Source organism: Phocoena phocoena, chromosome 17, assembly GCF_963924675.1.
Source record: "Phocoena phocoena chromosome 17, mPhoPho1.1, whole genome shotgun sequence".
NCBI lineage: Eukaryota > Metazoa > Chordata > Mammalia > Artiodactyla > Phocoenidae > Phocoena > Phocoena phocoena.
This window is the reverse complement of record NC_089235.1, coordinates 72,470,137-72,490,605: the sequence shown is the minus strand read 5'-3', so window position 1 is coordinate 72,490,605 and position 20,469 is coordinate 72,470,137. Positions and strand designations below refer to the sequence as shown.

The 20,469-nt window shown below is 33.1% G+C and overlaps 1 protein-coding gene across 2 annotated transcripts in view; it reads right to left on the bottom strand.

Annotated features, from left to right (window-relative positions):
• PHF20L1 (PHD finger protein 20 like 1) overlaps positions 1 to 20,469 on the bottom strand; it is a 73,298-nt gene that overhangs the window by 33,807 nt on the left and 19,022 nt on the right. The window contains exons 4-11 of one of the 2 annotated variants that reach the window (XM_065895216.1): positions 19,602 to 19,690; positions 19,284 to 19,361; positions 14,219 to 14,432; positions 13,511 to 13,636; positions 8,574 to 8,656; positions 4,790 to 5,042; positions 2,471 to 2,659; positions 2,003 to 2,209 (exon numbers count right to left, since the gene is read on the bottom strand). In XM_065895216.1, coding sequence (XP_065751288.1) covers positions 2,003 to 2,209; positions 2,471 to 2,659; positions 4,790 to 5,042; positions 8,574 to 8,656; positions 13,511 to 13,636; positions 14,219 to 14,432; positions 19,284 to 19,361; positions 19,602 to 19,690 — 1,239 coding nt within the window. The remainder of the gene's footprint in view (positions 1 to 2,002; positions 2,210 to 2,470; positions 2,660 to 4,789; positions 5,043 to 8,573; positions 8,657 to 13,510; positions 13,637 to 14,218; positions 14,433 to 19,283; positions 19,362 to 19,601; positions 19,691 to 20,469) is intronic. The other variant, XM_065895217.1, reaches the window with a different exon arrangement.

Here is a 20,469-nt window from a genome sequence, read left to right as displayed (position 1 = left end):
TACACATTGGGGGCTTCCTTGGTGGCCCAGTGGTTGAGAATCTGCCTGCCAATGCAGGGGACGTGGGTTCGAGCCCTGGTCTGGGAAAATCCCACATGCCATAGAGCAACTGGGCCCGTGAGCCACAACTACTGAGCCTGCGCGTCTGGAGTCTGTGCTCCGCAACGCGAGGCCACGATAGTGAGAGGCCCGCGCACCACAATGAAGAGTGGCCTCCGCTCACCGCCAACTAGAGAAAGCCCTCGCACAGAAACGAAGACCCAACAGAGCAAAAAATAAATACATTTAAAAAAAAATATATATATATACACATTTTAAAAACTAATGACTTTATCATTTAAATAAATAAATAAATAAAAATAAATTCCCCAATGAATATATCTTTTTTTTTTTTTTTTGCGGTATGCGGGCCTCTCACTGCTGTGGCCTCTCCCGTCACGGAGCACAGTCTCCGGACATGCAGGCTCAGCGGCCATGGTTCACGGGCCCAGCCGCTCCGCGGCATGTGGGATCCTCCTGGACCAGGGCACGAACCCGCATCCCCCGCATCGGCAGGCGGACTCTCAACCACTGCGCCACCAGGGAAGCCCAATATATATCATTTTAACTTGAACATATTTTTCATATATTCAGTATAGCAACAAATTCCAGATTGTTAAAGAACTCATAAGAACTTCACCAGGAAAAGTATCTCAAAGGGTTAAAGGTAATTCAGAAATCTTGTGAAAACAGGGAAAAGAAAAATTAATTACCCTACAGGTAGAAGGGGCTTAGAAATTGTCCAAAGACAATGGATCAGTTTTGGGAAATGACAAGAAATGTTTCAAAGCCTACAAATCTTCAAATTTGGGCTCTGATTTTTTTTAAAACAAGATATGGAAACACTATCATGTACAAAATAACTTCAATCTTTTATTGATTAATGGAATTGTAGAACACTGTATGTTTAATATTAGTTACACTTTCACTTTGAAAGAAGGAACAAGAAGGTAACAGCAGTAATATAAAAAGTATGCTTCTTAAGTTACTTCAGTCATTTCATTTTAATATACACCACCACCAGAAAAGAGCAAGCTCTATTTTATACTTCACCCAAGGATTTGATAAAGTGGTTTCAGAGAAGATACTACTAAAATTGATTATCCCAATACTCTCTGGCTGCTAATCAAAAAACAGTTTTATGTTTTTCCCTACTTCTGAACTGACTCAATTCACCTTATTTATCCATCTACTGATAATTCCAAATTAGTAATTTACTGGAAAAGCATTTGAAATTAGTATTTGCCTTTTTTTTTCTTTTACTGTAGGGGCTCTTTGGTTGAGGTTAAAATTCTATAATACTTCCAAGTAAAACAATGTAACCATATAAGGGAAATATAAATAAATATAAATCTAATATTCTGTTAGATTAAAACATCAACTTGATAAAATACCTCCGAAAGATTTCAGATTACAATAAGTGTCATAAAATCATCAAAAAATGTCTTATTGAGTATGGCTGATTTTACACATTAGACTCCCAAAATAACATTAAAACAAATTACATTTAAATTTTGGAGATTCTGCTCCAAAATATGGGATTATATGTAAGATACAGGTATATAAATTAATTTAAGCTAAGTGTTTCTTAAATATTAAATTCTATTAAATCCTTAAACCTAAGTATTGAGCCCACTAAGTTATTTTCTGGCTTCAAAACCAAGAAACTTCTGTAATTATATTTAGCTCTAATAATTCCTATTTAGTAGAAACAGGATATAAGAAAGAAATAGGGAGAAGGAAGTAGATTAAAGTGACAAAATAAGAAGTATTTCCAGAGAATATGATAGTAAATGGTCACACAAAAGGACGTTAAACAGACTGAGAAACCCTATCTTCCACAGATGTTATGGAGAAGTATTTATAAAGAGGAACTACATATTAAAATAATGTAATTATACATCAAACTGTTTTTACTGTATAAATGCAAGCCTAGCTAACTTGTAAAATGAATCTTTTTTACCTGATGCTGTTGGAGCTCCTCTTCCATCAGTTACTGCTTTGGAAGAAATATTTGTAAGCATCTGTGTATCTTCCTTTTCTGCCCTGGGGCATTCATTATGGTAAGAGGGATCTGGGGCTAGCGGTGCTGTAACTTCCGAACCACGACTTAAGTCAAGAGGGAGACAGGGTCCCAGTTTCTCAAGTGACAAATGTGCAACATCAGGCACTACACAAAATAAAGAATGTAATATGTTAATATAAATACACTGTCTCGGTTAATATCCATGTGGATTAAAATGTTATATAAATTAAACAGTGCCTGGAAATAAAGAAGGCACTAAATAAATACTTGTAGAATTAAATGAAGTGCTTATAAGTCCAAAAGCTGTTAAGGAAAAGGCAGAAATTTCTTAATATTCTAATAATCTTTATCTCAGTGTTTTGTCTTCTTTTATGTTTGGTTCTATAGAAAAGCAATATACATTACCCTCTGGTACTGAAGACTCTTGCTGATTTTGAGAACTGATGGAGAATACTTTCCCATCAGTGGCTGGAGAGGGAGGAGAAACCTTTTCTACAGAATCATCAGGCATGGGCAAGGTGGCTAAACGCTGAGATCTTCTTCTCCGCTCACTATGCTTGAAAGGTCTAGGGGGGTTCACAGGCTGTGGAGGACCTAGAAAAAGATCTTCAATGTTCACGAAGCAGATACATGCCAGGTTCATCTTATAATACTTAAGGAGAAAAATGGGAAAAATGATTCAAATTCTGCCCTCTGATGTTGTAAGGTATCCACAAGGAACGGCATGTTCCAAAAGTAATCAAAGGCAAAAACTGCCCTCATTCACAAGGGTTAATCAAAACTTCTAAAATCTAAAGCCTACTAGAACCAAAAGAAAATAACATGGAACATTAATTTCAGGTAGTTTCCCAAGTAACAGACTACAGTTAATTCTCTAATAGCAGATCCTTGTTAGTTGCCATTTTTCCTTTGGGAAAATAATCTCTGTATAGCCAAAGATTAAAAAAAATACATATATATATATATACATATATATATATGTATATGTATATATATATGTCCCTTTTGCTACATTACAAATCTAGAAACTCTAAGAAAAAAAAAAGGCAGGGGCATAGGTGACAAAAATCTGACATGCATTGTAGAGTTAGTGCTTTACTTGCCAAAGTAAAACTAATGTAAGTAATCTTATCCCACCCTCATTCCCGCAAATGGATTTTTATAAACACATATTTGGGCCTGATTCATTAAAAAAAATTGAACACAAACAACTTTAAGGACTCATTATGGGCAAAACCCGAGGATTTTTAAAGAATATGACACTGTTCTTGCCCTTGCGTGTTCTTTATTTTGTTTTAAAAAACTAACTTGGTGAGCCATTTAAGCATCTTCTAGCTATGTATTAACAGAATTTGGAAATTTTTTTTTTAACCTTTCATTTTCTTCTTTCTACACGGCATGTAAATATGTTTGATGATTTAGAACAGGCAGGACTACATAAGCCAATATATGCATGTTAATTTAGCAGGAGGAAATGAGTAGTTTAAAAAGGTTGATGCTTTGGGTATTTAAAAATAATTTTACAAAAGTCAAAATGGAAAAGACATGGTGATAATTGAAAAAAAAAAAGAATAAAATTCAATTGCTGTAACACTGGTCATAATACCAAAATACAAAACAATTGCAAAATAAACTACGTATCAATGTCATGTGACATTGTAGTGACTACTAATGATATTATTTCATGATAAATGCCATAATGAAATGAAGCTTATAAAGAAACAATTGAGTTTTTCTGTTTCCATCATTTCTACTCATTTATTAAAAAGAACCAAACCAAAACAAAGAAGTGCCAAAACCTGATCAAAAATTGAAAAACACGGTTTGGCAAAAAAAATATAGCAATGGAATGCAAGAGGAAGTTAATATATTTGATTGATAGAAGTCTTCTCAATGTCACCATTTTTAATTGTTGTGGAAGATATGATATGGAGAAGTTCATAGGAAATGTGTCATATTCATTTAATAACCAGGTTACTAATTCATTCACTGTATAAACAGCAAAATTATCTTTTACCCAGTGACTTTTCAGGTAATTATTTTTCATATGTCTCTAACTTAGAATACTAAAACATGAGAAACACACAGTCAACACAAATCTTGTCTTATATATATCCAAACCCATGTCAACAGGCTATTTAAAAAAGACCAAGTTAACTCTTGAAAGATTAGTGGTATTGAAACAGTAAAATCTTTAAATATAAGATCAAGGAAGCAATCTTCTTCTTTCATTAGTAAGATTAAACTGAAGTTTGCACTCTAAATCCTACAATAAGAACTGAATAAAATGTATTGCCGAAGAGGGTACAGACAACTGGGGACAGTAACTAAATCTATCCATAAGAATAGTCTTAGGAGTTCAGGAAAACATCCACCATGGGTCTTTTTGTATCTCATAATGGTTTTGTTCTGTTTTTTTGTAATGAATCAGGCCTCTCATTGTGCTTGGATTATTAGTTGAGGAGAGTCAAACTACAGTGGAATTTGGTTATTAAATGCTAAGGTTTCTTAACCAGCAGTATAGTCACTGTACCTCTGTACAATACATCAGTCAGAAATGTAAATGGTTTTTGCCCCTAAAATAGTTTCAACTCTTCCCTATCATATCCACTTAAGTTTGAATTTTTAAAATGCAACTTCATAAAAATACAATATAACTACAACCAAACTGTTTTTAATGTATCTTATAGGATAAGTAACTATTTTTTAAAAATCTGTGCTCACTAGTTTTATTTATCATTGAAGAAGAAAGCTGAGATACAAGCGTCAAATCCTCGACTTGTATTAATTCTGGGGAAAGTGGTGATTTAGGGGGTTTTATACACCCAGAAGAATCTCCAGATTCATGTTTGCATTTCTTGCTGCGAGCCTTCCCTGAAGACAAAGTTGAGGATAACAGTGCAGGTTTCTGAGTGTTGGCAGAACTGCTAATGTCAGCTTCATTTTTTTTCTGACTTTGAGGTTTAGGTGAAATCGCCTGAATGAATAATAAAAAATTGATATTTTTATTTTGGTTTCTTCATTTTTGTTGTTTTCTATTTTGACTGTTAAGCATCTTTAGTATCCAAGAACATTGTTAAGCAACATATAACATTTCTATTACAAATGAAAAACCAAAAAGAACCCCACAAATTATTAACTAAAAGTTGAATAGGCTGTCTTTAAAGGGATGCTGTCAACTTGTAGTCTAAATTTAGGTTTTTTAAAATGTATTACTTATAATATTCTCAGAAAATAAAATGTTATCTAACTGGACAAATATGTTCTGTATTGAGTTAAAATATACCTCTTTTGACACCATAATTACCAATGACATTGATAATAATTAGGTAAATAAACAGCATTTTCAAGTTTTAGAGCATTGGAGGAATACATTTAAGGTTCTGACTTGCAGATTTTTTTTATAAAATAATTTCCTTTATCGAGTTCAGTGCAGAGGTTTAAGTAGACAATTTCCCTTTAAAGAAAGATCTCAACAGGAAAACAATGATCAAATTAACGAAACATTTTCTTTAACTCATTTTAATGCTGAAAGCTAGAGTTTCATAAGCATAATGCATCATGAAATCAAAGCCACCAGCAATACAGAGTTAAAAGACTAAAAAACAATACAAAACAAGCAACAACAACAAGAACAAAAAAAAAAAAACAAGGAGTAAAACCAAGTGTAAGTTAAAAACATTGGATTTAAAAACAAAATACGTCGCATTCTTAGATGAGAGTTTTTACCTTCTTCCTGCCAACTGATACTTTTAAAAAAAAATTAGAACTTTGTCAGTTCTTTCATAAAGAATATCTTCATTCATTTGGCAGTAAAATGTCCTACATATGTAAAACTATATGTGAATGTGTCCTAAGACAACAGAGAACAGCCACATTAGATGGATTTGCAATCTACGGTGTTGGAATGCCTATACTGTATCTCTTTTTGATATATGTTATCTGAGAGCAAAGTATGAGATACACTTTTTTTAAAAAAACCTATACTAGAATAGGTTTTTATAAAGAACCAAGCTACTAGCTCTATGAACAACATGCTTGTCCCCAAGATACCTTTTTACTTCCATATCTTTTGTGAGGGATGACCATCAGGTCTGCAGTCTGCAGTTCTCTGGAATATGGAAGATCATTGTCTGGGGACCAAACAGCTTTCTGTTCCCACTAAAAATTTATAAAGCGCTCAAATTTTGGTGGAAAAAAAGTGAATATTTGGTATTAAGTATGGCACCTTTGTGCTACAGATGGCATGTTGGACATACCACATAAAAGGGCTGGTGTCAAGTGTCTCATTCATTGAGTTGTCATCATTTCTATTCTTGAATTTACTCATTACACATGTGTATAAGTGCAGATTAATCATTTGAAAAAAAAACCTCCATATACAGAAAGGATTCCTAAGCTTATCATAAAAGGTGTTGCCAGAAAAGTAATTAGAGCCATTACTTGTAAATAAACAATTTTATTGTTCATCTTCACATATGTGAGAGACATCACTACAGCATCCATTACTCTCAAGTTACAAAGTTATAAAACAAGATTTTAATACTTAAATTAATATCTGGATAAGGTGCTTAACCTCTAAACAAGGACAAATTAACATTTTTTTAAACTTACTGAATTATGCATCTAATGCAGGTTTTATCCAAAAGTAAATATAACATGACAATTCCCTAATACAATTAAATAATCTATAATTAATAATCTGAGAACTGGGGTTCAAGACCACAGAGTTTGAGTTTTTTTTAAATGTAAATAAATAAATCCCTTAGGACAGTAAGTTTTGGCCTTAGGCCTGTTATAAATCTACGTCATGAGTGGCATTATTTTACTCATTAGGGCAACAGAGGTTAGTGACAATCTCTCTCCTTCAAGTCTATTGTTGATACCGAGATGTAATTAAGAATTTTATAACTCGGCTTTTTAACTTTGAAGAAGGGCAAACACTTAGCACAAAAATTAAGAGTATGGTTACAAAACATTTCACATTGAAATCAACCTGAATGACAAAAAAGGGGGGGGGAACAGCATCCTGTTCCTTAAAAATATAAAATAATTTACAAAGTTTTCATTAATAATCATTGGTCTCTTTGTTACAAAACTGGGAAGGACTCTCAAAATTTTTTAAATTATGTAAATAAAAACAGCCGAGTTACTCAATTTTTTTTCTGTTTTTTAAGCTCAGTTTCAAAATTTTGTACTTCTCTCTGAAATGGGCACTGCCCTCTACACTAACTTTCACATATAATAAATAATTTTCACAATCACATTCATCTCAGCAGGATTGTGCATAATAAAAGATTGACATTGTAATGAATTTTCCAGAAACATTTTATTACCCAAGTCCCTGATTTATTGCATTCTGAGAATACCATAAACAGTGGTGAAAATACAAAATATTGTTATATCTGGGACGTTGAATATAGTAATACACAGTAAAAAAAGTCACTTAAAATTTGGTTGATATACTGACAATAACGGCAAAGACTTAACCGTTTGATGACCACAGAAAATCAGAAGGTATGATTCGCTGACATATTTATCAATTTAAAAGATCACTGATTCAATACAACATTAATGGAGGCACCAAAACAATGCACTGTTATCATATCAGGCCTAAAATAACCCTGAAAAACTCAATACAATATCAATTAAATTTGGACTGTTTTTTAAAACGCATATAGAGAAGAGCAACAGGTACTCATTTTAAAGTCTTCTTTATTAGGCTACTAATAAAGAAAATTAAAATAATACAAAAAGGGTATATTAAAACTACATTAAGGCTCAGATTTTAAAACAGGAGAACCAAGGAAATCCAGTTATGGCTATTACTGTGTTCTTATAGTCTTACAGTGCCCAAGAAGGTAAGCCCTTAGAAAATGGAAAAGCATGCACAGTCCACTATATACAGGTATTGTGGGAATCTGAAGGTAGCCAAGGCAAAATCTAGCAACTGCAACCTTCACTTTTAAATTCCTCTATTAGGTGGTTTAAAGACAGACCCTTAATAGTTTAAAAAAATTTTTTTTGTAGTTATTAAAATATACATCCTAGCAAAAATGTATGGCTCATTGATCAATTCATAAAACACATAGTCAGTCTAACAACACCAATTGTTACAATATAAAAGAAACTTCTTACAAAAGAAGCTTTATTAGATGTCAAAAAACCCTGTTTTAACTCACAAATGAAAAGTATTTGTGTAAGGGTCTTTTTGTAAGCTAATTAAATGTGATCCAGCTGGAAGCCTATACCCTGGGATGCCTGCCTCCAGGCCTTCAACTGTTGGGGGACAAAGGCTTTAATGCCAGCCTACTGAAAATAAACACTAATGAAGTCTGTAGTTTATCTGTATACCTTGGAGAAGGCAGAGTTAAAAATATAGCATCAATTAATTACCTTCCTATTCCCATATCTGATCAAAAGGGCAATTTCAATTATGTGGATACTATAGCTCCTTGATCATTCCAGTTGGGAACCTTGAAAAAAATCAAATGCTACCATTTCATACCTGCTCCAGCATTGGAGCCGTTTCACTGTTGTCTTCCTTTTTTTCAGCACCATCCACCCCAACAGCTTTGGATGCCAACAAACCTTGAGAAAAATTGTACAGAAATTGCTTATTAGAAAAAATATCAACTTTCACACTAATTAACTTCTCAAAAATTTTAGCAGTTGAAATCCCCTATACTTTTTTATAGAAAGTAAATACAACACTCTCAGAAATTTACTTGTCAAAAATACAAACACCCTTAATAATGGCTCAAGGGGCTGAATTAGAACTTGAGAGTTGCTTACACAATTAAGTTTTTAAAATAAAAAAATTAACTAAAAATACCCTTTTAAAAAAATCACACATATACACATTTATTCTGTACAAATTTAAATTTCTATGGTTTAATGTTCCAAAACCTAAGATGGCTTAGATTGTTAATACTTAGGCTTTGTCTATACAACTGAAATAAAATATGGAATTAATATTAAGATATAAGGAATCCTTCCAAGCATCCAGAATATAAAATAAGATTGTTGTTGTTGTTGGATTATTAGTTAAAAAAATACTCCCAATTTTTTATTTCACCTGGATCCTTTAACCTAAGCTTTACAAGTTTGTTTCTATACCCAGCTGTAGCTTACCTTCTTACAAAAGTGGTGAAAACATGGATGCATCCATTTTATGTTAATGGAAAAGAGTACAGATCCTTCCTACAACATTTGAGCTTACTTAATATTATAGCCTCATTCTACAATTAATGAAATAAACTGGGAGTTCCAGTTTTCACCAATATATACCATTAATTCTGAATTTCAAAAGACAGAATATTTTATCTGGAGTATATATAATTAAATTTACAAGACATTAAAACTCTGCTTTAATTTAGAAATTACAGGCATTTACTTAGTCAAGATTCTTTGCTAAGCACCAGATAGGTACCCTCAATGGAATCAAATTTATTTGCTGCTTCTTATGGCCACCAAGCACATAAAAAGTCACCAAAAATCATTTTTGTGTCATTTCAAAGTCAGGCACACAAAACCTTGGCCTCAAAGGAAGCATGTTTAATACCTGACAAAATAACAGTAAACTTACTTCAGCAATTGTACCATTATATTATTAAAGCTGTCTACATCATATTTAATAGGAGAAAAAAGGTGCCCCAAAATGCCACCTAACTTCGAGCTACCCTGTGGCAACATCGCTTGACTTTTTCACGTAACAATCTCAAAGATGTTAAGTAATCTAAGTGGAAATTCAAATATTAAAATTGTATTCTCAAAGTAGTACTAGAGCCAAGTGTTAAATCAGGCAAAAGGCACCTTTCCATTATTAGATAATAAAGTTGAATATCTATCACTCAGAATTGTACTTCAAAACAGCAAAGGCTGAGAATAAAACAATGATTTTGATACAGCAATGATTGGTATTAAAACTGCTATTTGGTGCAGTTTGACATAATTCATATTGCTCAAGTCCCACACAGTATTAAGTGTAGGTTTAAATGGAGGAAAAAAGACCCAATGTATAAGTAATTTTACAAAAATAGTTTATAAATCATAAATTCAATCCTAACTATAATAATATAACTTTTGAACACATTTTTAGATGACTAAAAAAGATGTAGCACAGAATATTTCTTTAACATTTAAAGCTGCATTCACTAGGTTTTTCTTCTCTAGCTAATATTTCTGAGGTTAAATACTACTAAAAAGAAAAAGAAAAAGAATTAGGAAATTAGGTTCTTCTTTTGTAGGGAACTGAGTAGAGGCCCTACTTCGAAGGGGTACTCAAAGAGGACAAATATTTGCTATTCAATCTACTAAATACACTTTATGTTTTTCGTTTCCTTTCATATAGGTGGTGGAAATACTTTTAAATCACATCAATAGATAAAATAGATCACAACCTTCAAGAATTAATTGGAGGAAAATAAATACAAATTAATTTTTGTTATTTGCAAATATGTATTAATTATCAATATATTACTTATCAATATATTACTAACAAGTCCTCATCCAAATAAGATATCTACAAACATTTTAACAGAATGTGTTATGCAGTTTTAAGAAATTATTTAAATATCAGATAGAAGTAGAATATAAATTTTTATAAGTCCCACCCACAAAGTGATAATTTCTCAATACTCTACTTCAGCTATAAAATAGAGTTAGTCTCTCACTGCTGATAGGAATAAAAAGGACAGAGGCCAGAGCATCTGGTAATGGGGAAGACAGAAAGAGCAAAGTGGTTAAATTCATGGTCTACTTTTCATCCAGTGATTCCAAAACACAATATTCTTGCTTAGATTAAGAACCAAATATCCTGGATATTATTATCAATAACTTATTACTGGCCAATTCAAATCTCTGGGGTCTTTTAATTATTTTTTAAATTTCTTAAGCTGTACAAACATATCTAAACTGGCTGAATGTCTAGGAACTCCTAGAACTATTACAAACAGACCATGCACTAACTGCTGTTTCTTCTTTTACTCTCTGACAACCCGTACTTTAAAATCTACTCAAATTTGCTTACAGTTTGCTTGCAACTTTGTCCCAAAGTATAAACTTTATTATCTTTGTAAAATCGTTTGTTCTAAATCAGTATGCATAAAGTATCAATAATTATCAATAAGGTACATGACAATGAAAAATAAGATTCTGGAAGAACATATATATACTATGCAACAATAATTTCAGTGTCTACTTATTTGAAAATTTTGAAGAAAGCCATTCTATTCCATTCTCTGTAGAGAAATCATGTTTGGAATCTCTGTAGGGTGTATATATGAGGAAGAAACAGAAAGAGAGTGAATAAATACATGAATTAAATTTATCCAGCTGCTGGTCCACTTATTTCCTGTTAGAACTATTTAAAAAATAAACAAAATGGTGTGCGTGGTGGGTAATACCTCAGAGCAGGCTGAGATGCTGCCATGTTACCAGCCTATTCCTCTCAGTAGTAAAGGGACAAAAAGACAGATATAAGTGAGCTTGAGAAATTTAAAATATACCATAATTCCATAACAAAACTGCTATTTCATATTAGTTCTCATCTCTTTTTATGGTCCACAGATGAAATTTACTGTACAGAGGCAAGCCAGAGTTTCAATCATAAAAGACAATCTTAAAATATCTATTATCTTTTTGCATGGTATAGTTGTAACATGAAATCAGAAATAGATGCAGAGATGAACTATTAAAAAAACTAACATACATCTTCTGAGTAAATAAAGGGAAAAGATCATACCAGTTTCACATTCGTAAAATCTTATGCCTTTCTACTGTTGCCCAAACTATTACTTGTTGATTTGAGATTCCCAAGAGGAAGTGAAGACAAAGTCCCTCCACAGAAGGCACAGGGTGTTACTAAAGCAACCAGTATTAGAACTTCCTTGAGGTACATGGTAAAATGGTTTCCCCCCCACTACTGTCTTTTCAAGGCCAAGCGGAAATACTGCATCATTGTGGATTGAGCTGTTTTCTTACTTCTTTAAATGGTGAGCTTGAACTTCTCAGTAAGACACATGTAAGAGTATACTGACTGAAACTAAAATCAGATTATCCAGATTGTAGGAAAAACCATGATGCTGGGAAACTGGCAGTTGTAGCGTCAGTGTCACTTCCATCTTCCTTGATCTTGGCTCCCCCAATAAGGCTGTTTCAATCTTGGTATCACAGCAGTTAGAAGTACTATTCCAGAGTACAGAGCTCGGAGTTCCATTATTCTAAGTCAAAACGGAAGTCTCAAGTTGCCATCATAATAATCACTAAGGTAACATTTTGGCTTTCTCCAAAGCTAATAGTTTCTAAGGAAAAGGTGGAATGGGAATGGGTAAATTGATTTGAAATATTTCCTGTCCTGGGGCCAAATATATCCTTTATCAGAGAAAGGCACAAAAATAATATTAACAATGGAAAGACTAAATATTCTCACTTGTTGAAACCAATTATAATTACTTAGATGAACATTGTAATAAAACAGTGGCTCTAAAGAACCCTCAGTTGCAAAGTCATCTTTCAGTGGGCTTACTCTTTAGAAAATGGTCAAAATGTTTAATTTACATTTATTCTTGGGTCTGACAATGAAACCATGCTTTTTCAAGTTATTTAAAAGAATGTCAACAAAGATTTACATAGCTTTATTAGGCCAAAGGCACAAAAATTCATTTGTCCTTAAAATAAGAGCATATGACTGAATATTAATTAAAATATTTTACCTCCCCTTTTATAACATATACTCAGAAAAATTAAATATATTCACAATTTCTTTTAAAGATTAGAATCATTAGGCTGAATGGAACTGTGGGTCTTAGTATGACTGGTCCCTTCTTCTGTAAACACTAACCAGGCTAGAATTTCCAGTGCTTTTCATCGTTCTAGTATTCTACTTCCTAATAACAACAAGGCATAGAGAAATAAGTCCAAATTCTAGAGACCAACCTGAAGATAAGAATAGAAATTTTTAAAACGTATAGAAGTACTTTTACATTGGGCATAACAAATTTGGGAGCTGAATTTAATTCAGTATTCATCTTCCCAACCATATATGGTACCATCTTTAATGAGACCAGTCAAGAGTAAGAATGTGTAATATTTAGAACCTCAGACATTATGTCATCACAAGTTGACAAAAGCGTATAATTCAATTCTTAGAGAAACTACTCCTGCCATGCAGGTGATTTTAAAACTATGGAATTTTGTAACATTTGATCCTATGGATCCTCACAACATCCCTGTGAGGTAGGTAGAAAATATGTGATACTTTTCACATTTCCAACAGAAAAAGCCCCTGGTGTTGAAAGGGATGACCTTGAAAAACAAAGCAACTGTCCTTCTCATTAACCAGTTAGCTTCACTAAACCAATAGATACATTTTCCTTTATTAAAAACAAACTACCATAAAATCAAACCCTCCATTTCCCCCCAAAAAGAATCATTGTAGTTTACCAGTAATCTTGTTAAGTCGAGCTCTCTTTGCCTGAAATGAGTTGCCTTGATTATTTTTCCTCTTGTTTGATAATGTGCTCTCTGGCTGTGGAAAGACCATCTTTGGAACGTTCTCTACATGAAGTCCTACTTTTAATAGAATATATATATGAGAGTTTATCTAGAATCCAAAGTTAAAACACATGAATATTTTTAAAATAGCAAAATAATACAAAAGATCTGCACTTAATTTTTTCAATCTAGTGCTTGACACAACTTTAAAAAACACAAATCTCTCTAGACCAATATATTAGAAATAAAAACACTACTAAGCAGTTATGCTTTAGGAAAGGAATGACTTACTGCTTTTTCTGTATTATATATTGAAATGCATGCAGAAACATTTTAAAGGCTAAAGAAAACAAAACAAACAAACAAAAAAACCCACACAAAAGAAATCCCAAAACCTACTTGGTAGAAGTTACAAATCAAATTCTCAATGCATTTCTATTCAAGAATACTGAGGGTAACCATTATCAAGCACCCATATTAGGCCATTAATCTTCAGATCTGTAAGATGCTAAAAAACTTAACCATCATATTACGCTAGGGAAAAAATCCTAATAATTTCGATACATGTTCAAATTACAGGCAGCCAAAGGATTTGACTTATTCACTATGTGAGTTTACCACTGCCATAGGGAATGAATGTAAGAACGTATTTTGTACCAAATGTTTCACTAGATGTGGGCAGATCTTCCTTCTTCTCAACTTCTGGTGTGGCTATAGAAGCTGAAGTTTCTTCCTTCTTTGAAGGTACTTTAAACCATTTTCTCTCGTCTTTCTCTTTATCTTTGTTGCTGTTAGCGCTAGTCCGAGGTTTGCTCCCTGTTTTATTCTTGGCTGCAGCTGCAGCAGCTGCTTTGACTAAAGCTATCCAATCCTCCAAAGGAAAAACACAAAACATGTGAAGCATTAAAAATTAACTAAAATTTAAGGATACTAATGAATAAAAACATGTATCACATTTTCAAAGCTATTTTCACTCACATGCACACAAATATAAAAATCAAATTAACTACATTTACAAGGTAGATCATCAACATGGTAGATTATCAAATTTAACGATCTAATCGGTTACACGATCTTACATAAAATGGGAAAATATTCAATATCAAAGACTCTTTTGATGGAATAAAATCTAAAATATAAGAAAACCTATGACAAATGTGGAATATTACATGACATTCTACCTTGGTAACTTTAGGGTTTAAACGTTGAATTATGTTTCTTCTCTATAATGCAACAGATCATAAAAGTAATAAGAAAAAAAAGCTTATGTTGTAATTCTGCAAAGATTAAAAGAAACATACAGTCAGCCCGCCCTATCCTTGGGTTCTGCAGGCGTGTATTCAACCAACTGCGGATCAAAAATAGTTGGGAAAAAGAATTCCAGAAAGTTCCAAAAAGCAAAACTTGAATTTTCCATGCTCTGGCAACCATTTACATAGCATTTACACTGTATTTACATAGCTTTTACCTTGTATTAGGTATTGTAAGTAATCTAGAGAGATGATTTGGGAGCATGTGAATAGGTTATATGCAATATTGTGTCATTTTATAAAAGGGACTTGAGCATCTACAGACTTTGGTATCCATGAGGGTCCTGGAACCAAGCTCCTGCAGATAATGAGGGACGACTGTATTACCACTGAGCAAATTACTATTCCTTATTAGGAAGAATGTATCACCCAAGGTAAGGTCAATTTCATAGAAATCAACGTATGATTTTATTATTTTTTAAAGCTTTTAAAGTTTGGATACCTATTTATCACAACAGCTTAATATTACTAGTAAAAAAAAAAAAAAAAAAAAGAGCTACTTGACTTGACCTAGGTAAAGTACACACTGTCAGACCCCAGTTTAATTTCCCTCCCTCTACAATTTCCTGAATCTGTATTAGTTACCATTCTTCTGAGATGCAAATATTTATATTTCCTGTGATAATTTTTTTAGTTTGTGGCTAAATAATTTTTACTGTTTTACTTTTAACTAAAAACACTTATTGTAATAGTGATGGAAAGATGTAAAGAAGTGGTACTAACATGTAAATTTTCACAGTCAAAAAGACTCTTTTAAAACAAATATTTATAATATCTCTACAGAGTTAATCTTCAACTGATGACTGATGCCACTAAGCTATCAAATAGACCACTGATTCAGACCCAACCAAAATGTGTAATACGTTAAATTCTTAGTCCAAGCAACTAAAAACAATTTCACAACATCAAATGCATTTAATTCATGGGTTACATGAACAAACATAGGCCATTAAGCAATTCAAGTTGATGACTCCTCAGTCTTGAAAATATATGGTAGAGACAATAAGCCATTAAAAGCAAACATACAAAATCTGTCTCTCTCTCCCCCATGACTGAAATGAACTGAAAACATCATGCGATGTTCCACCTAACACATTCATTCACCAATTTTCTATTGGATACCCTATTACATATACCAGGAAACATGCTAAGCTAATAAAAGATGCTAGATGAAAACCCCAGGAACCCACTGGCCTGGAGTGACCACATCTTTGCTCCTGCCTGGAAGACACTCAATATCCAGATTTCCCCGTATTTTAAACTACATCCCCAATGCATGTCTTATTAGAAAATGAATTATGACAAAGTTGTGAAATAATTTTTTTTTTTTTTTTTTTTTGAGGTACGCGAGCCTCTCACTGTTGTGGCCTCTCCTGCCACGGAGCACAGGCTCTGGACGCGCAGGCTCAGCAGCCACGGCTCACAGGCCCAGCCGCTCCAGGGCATGTGGGATCTTCCCAGACCGGAGCACGAACCCGTGTCCCCTGCATCGGCAGGCAGACTCTCAACCACTGTGCCACCAGGGAAGCCCCGTGAAATAAAATTTATATCTCTAGTTTGTAAAACCAAAGAACACCAGATGCACCAGTATTGTCCAATCCAAGTTTTACTTAGAACCACCTCCTTTTTTAGTCCTGCCCATAACGAACTGACAGGCAAATAAAAGTAACTATAAGACAATGTGACAGGAGAGACAGTAGAGAATAAACAAAATATTACAGGAGAACAACAAAATTTTGCCTGAAGAGAAAGACTAGTGGAAGGCTTCAGGGAAAGTGATAAATGATTTGAACCCTAAAGTAGGAATTTGCTAGGGAAAAAGGCAAAGAACAAGAAATGGACACTCCAAGCAAAAGGAAAACCATTAAACAAAGGGGTGGCAAAGTGTACACTAATAAGAAAGAGGGGTTTAAGGTCAAGGAGCAATCTGGGTGACTTAAGTATCATGGCTAAGTTGAGACTTGAGACTAACATTTAAGTAGAAGGAAAAAAGCAACACCAATGAAAACAACTTATAGAGTGCCATCAACAAAGCAGAAAGAAAAACAGGAGTAAGTACAACAGGCAAGCAAAGGAAAGTGATAATTCAGCAGAGATCATATGTTTGCAGTCTTATTAAGAACAGGGCATTTAATTCTGGGTTCCACATTGCAAGGAAAACTTTAAGTTGTTAAGAGAAATGCTAAAAGATGCCGGGGATAAATTCCAAGCCCAGTTGTTTTCTCTCTCCAATAAAGAGAAAACTAGAAGAAAGAGATTCATGCTGTACTCTTTAAAAGTGAAATTAGATAAAACAGTTCTTGATCACATGACTTGTTAATCAGGGAATCGCTGCAGTTGTGTGATTAAAGAATTCTCCCATTATTTTGTTCTTCCATTTTTTAACTGGAAAGATTCACTATCAAAAAGAACTTGTGTAGGGACTCTGGAGATCCAGTGGTTAAGCCTTTGCCTTCCAATGCAGGGGGTGTGGGTTTGATCCCTGGTCGGGAGCTAAGATCCCACATGCCTCGGGGCCAAAAAACCAAAACATAAAACAGAGGCACTATTGTAACAAATTCAATAAACACTTTAAAAATGGTCCACGTCAAAAAAATCTTTTAAATAAATAAATAACTGGTGTGATCCTTCCATGAATGAGAACTAAAGATATGCTTCAAAGTTTCCTGTAGATAACACAGAGCACTGCACTATAATGAACACTATAATGAAATCAGATATGAGTTCAGTCACTCTGCACACTATGGTTGAGTGAAATTTTAGGTAAGTCATTTTCTAAATTCTGAATTCCTCAACTGTGAAATAGAAATATCAGCTATACCTATGTCAAAGGATTTGCTATAAGAATCCAATAAAACAATGTATACAAAAAATGTTCTAAAAATGGCAAAGGATCTTATGAGCCAATCTTTAACACTAGTGAGTTACAGTGTAAATTTTATATCAGCTCACTCTCAAGAAGAAAAATAGGTGAGAAGAAGCTACAGAAAGTTTAAAGAAGAACATTTCCACACTGCATTTATTTGATTCCTTATCCTTTGCTGGTTTAATAAAAGAAATTTTACTGTATAGTTTTATAAAGGAATTCTCAAAGGACTCAAAATTTAGATGATAATATGCAAAGTGGGATTCTCTTAGCATGGCCCAAACAACACCTGGTTTATTAAGACATTCAAAAAATAAGAATATTTTATAAAAAACAATTCTACAAATGTTTTGAATATGCTCATAATTAAAAATTATGAAGAAAATGTAAAATTAAAGGAAATATACTACTAATATTTTCTTCTCGAGTTTGTACTTGACATTGATTTTAATGTTAAATACATCATGGTGTGACTAGAATACTAATTAAAAATAAACATCCAATACAACCAAAAAATTAATTTTTACAACTTATTATTTTACCACGAACCAAACTGGCTCAATGTCTCTTTGGAAAAAATAAAGTTTCAAGGTTAGTGCCATCTCATAAACATTTGAATGACTAGAATGACAAAATAATAGTTTTAAAGCAAAAAAAAAAAAAAAAAATTGAGAATTTTAATTAAACAGGTACTAACTTCCCAATGTTTAAATCAATCTTTCCATGCAGTAACCAAGGAATCACACCACTGAATGCTTAAGAGAACATTTTATTTATACATACAAGTAAGAAGACACAAAGCAATTTCACGATCAAAAGCATTTCCATTTTAAATGGCATTTCCACATTAATTGGGGGAAAAAAAAACTCTGCTAGCTGATGATTTCGAAATTATATTTTTGAAAACCACATCACTTAAAACACTCACGCATTTCTCAGAAAACATCAAAAATAATTTTTTTAACTGTGATAGTCTACCTTCTAGACTACTAAATATATACACTTGACTGGAACTGACCATGTGATTTCAATACAGTTCAGGATGATATTTTTTACTGCATGGTATGCAATAAATATGTAGCATATTTCCATATTAGACATTTTTATAGATCACTTTCAATTTCTTAAAATTAATTGTAGGTCCAGGTGCTGAAAATCCCAAATAACAGCAGAACATAAAAGAAAATATTTTAAATTTCTACCGGCACCTTTTCTTTCCAGTATTTCAGGAAACATAATCAACCATAATGGAATTATGGGTTTAACTTCATCCCAGATTCTCCTTCAAATGCTTACCGTTCATTCTTGCTTTGAGCAGTGACAAAACATGTAATACACTGCTTACAACATATAACTCAGAAAGCCCTACCTGAAACAGCCTACAGAGTGTCAGGTAAGCGCCTTTTGAAAGAAGATTAACAACTATGATTTATAGAAGAAAAGAAGAAGATAAGAAACTCAATATAAAATTTTATATTAAAAATTAACTTTCTAAATGATACTATATACCAGGAAAAACAAAACAAAATTAAAAAAAGGCACTTACCTCACTTCCCATAGACTGGTTACACGATCCAGCTGGGTCGATAGGACAACACCAGCTTAGTGGATGCTGGGATTTCACCTGGAACAGAAACTAGTGACCTATAACTTTAGCAGGTCTAAAGCCAAAGAAGCAAAAATCAAGTGTATAATTTATTTTACATTCTAAGCTTCTCTTTCTTGCTGCTATTTGGGGCTATCAGCACATAATCCTACAATTAGTTCACTTTAAAATATATATATGTCTGTATATATATATTTTGATCAGTCACCATTCAAGAAAACATCCCTGTGGGTAGCTAGGAATGCTGAACACTCTTACCTGCCCCTTAGCATCCTCGGGCATGGCTTTAATGTGCATTCTCTTTAAACAACGAATAACTCCATCATAAAACTGAACTGTGAAAGTTCCTGAAATAGGAGCGAGTCAGCATCATTAGAAAATATAATTCAACCTCACAGCAACACATGATATAGAACAAGTAATGCTAAACACCCTATGATTGCAATAACTGCAAACACACACCCCTGCTAAGGACCCCACCAAGTTTACTGAGTTTATTGTCTCTTCCCCTGTAAAAGTAACTTTGACTTCCCTTATAAAGTATACTAATTAAATCTTGATAAGTTAGTTGCATGTAATTTTGATTTTTACTGGAGGATTTTTAAATTTATAACAATTTAAGTATATGTTTAAGTAACATATCAGGTACATTATACCTGAAGAAAATAAAATCATTAATTATAAAAATGTATAATATTTCTAAGAATCATCATTTGCTCTCTTTGAAAGCTTCTAAATAATGGAGAGAAAGATCTGCTATAGGGAAAAAATCATTTTCTCAGGAAAGGATTATTCCTTTGCAAGATTAATTAACTGGCAAACAAGAATTATAGATTCACAGGCTTTTCAGCTAGAAAATATACATATCATCTGCATAGCAGTCTTCCTGTGCAGATAAGAACACTGACTTCCAGGGAGGCGAAATGCTGCATCCAATGACAGCTAGGCAGCAGCACAGCCGTTAACTAAAAACCCTGATTCCTCTGTCTTTCCCACTGAACCATTCTGCTTTTAGGACTCAATATTCTGTTTACATGGCTATTTCAAAGCATATTCACTTTTTGTTACAGACTCCATGCTTTCAAGTCTTTTACAGTACTATCAGAAAATATATCAGTTACGTAGA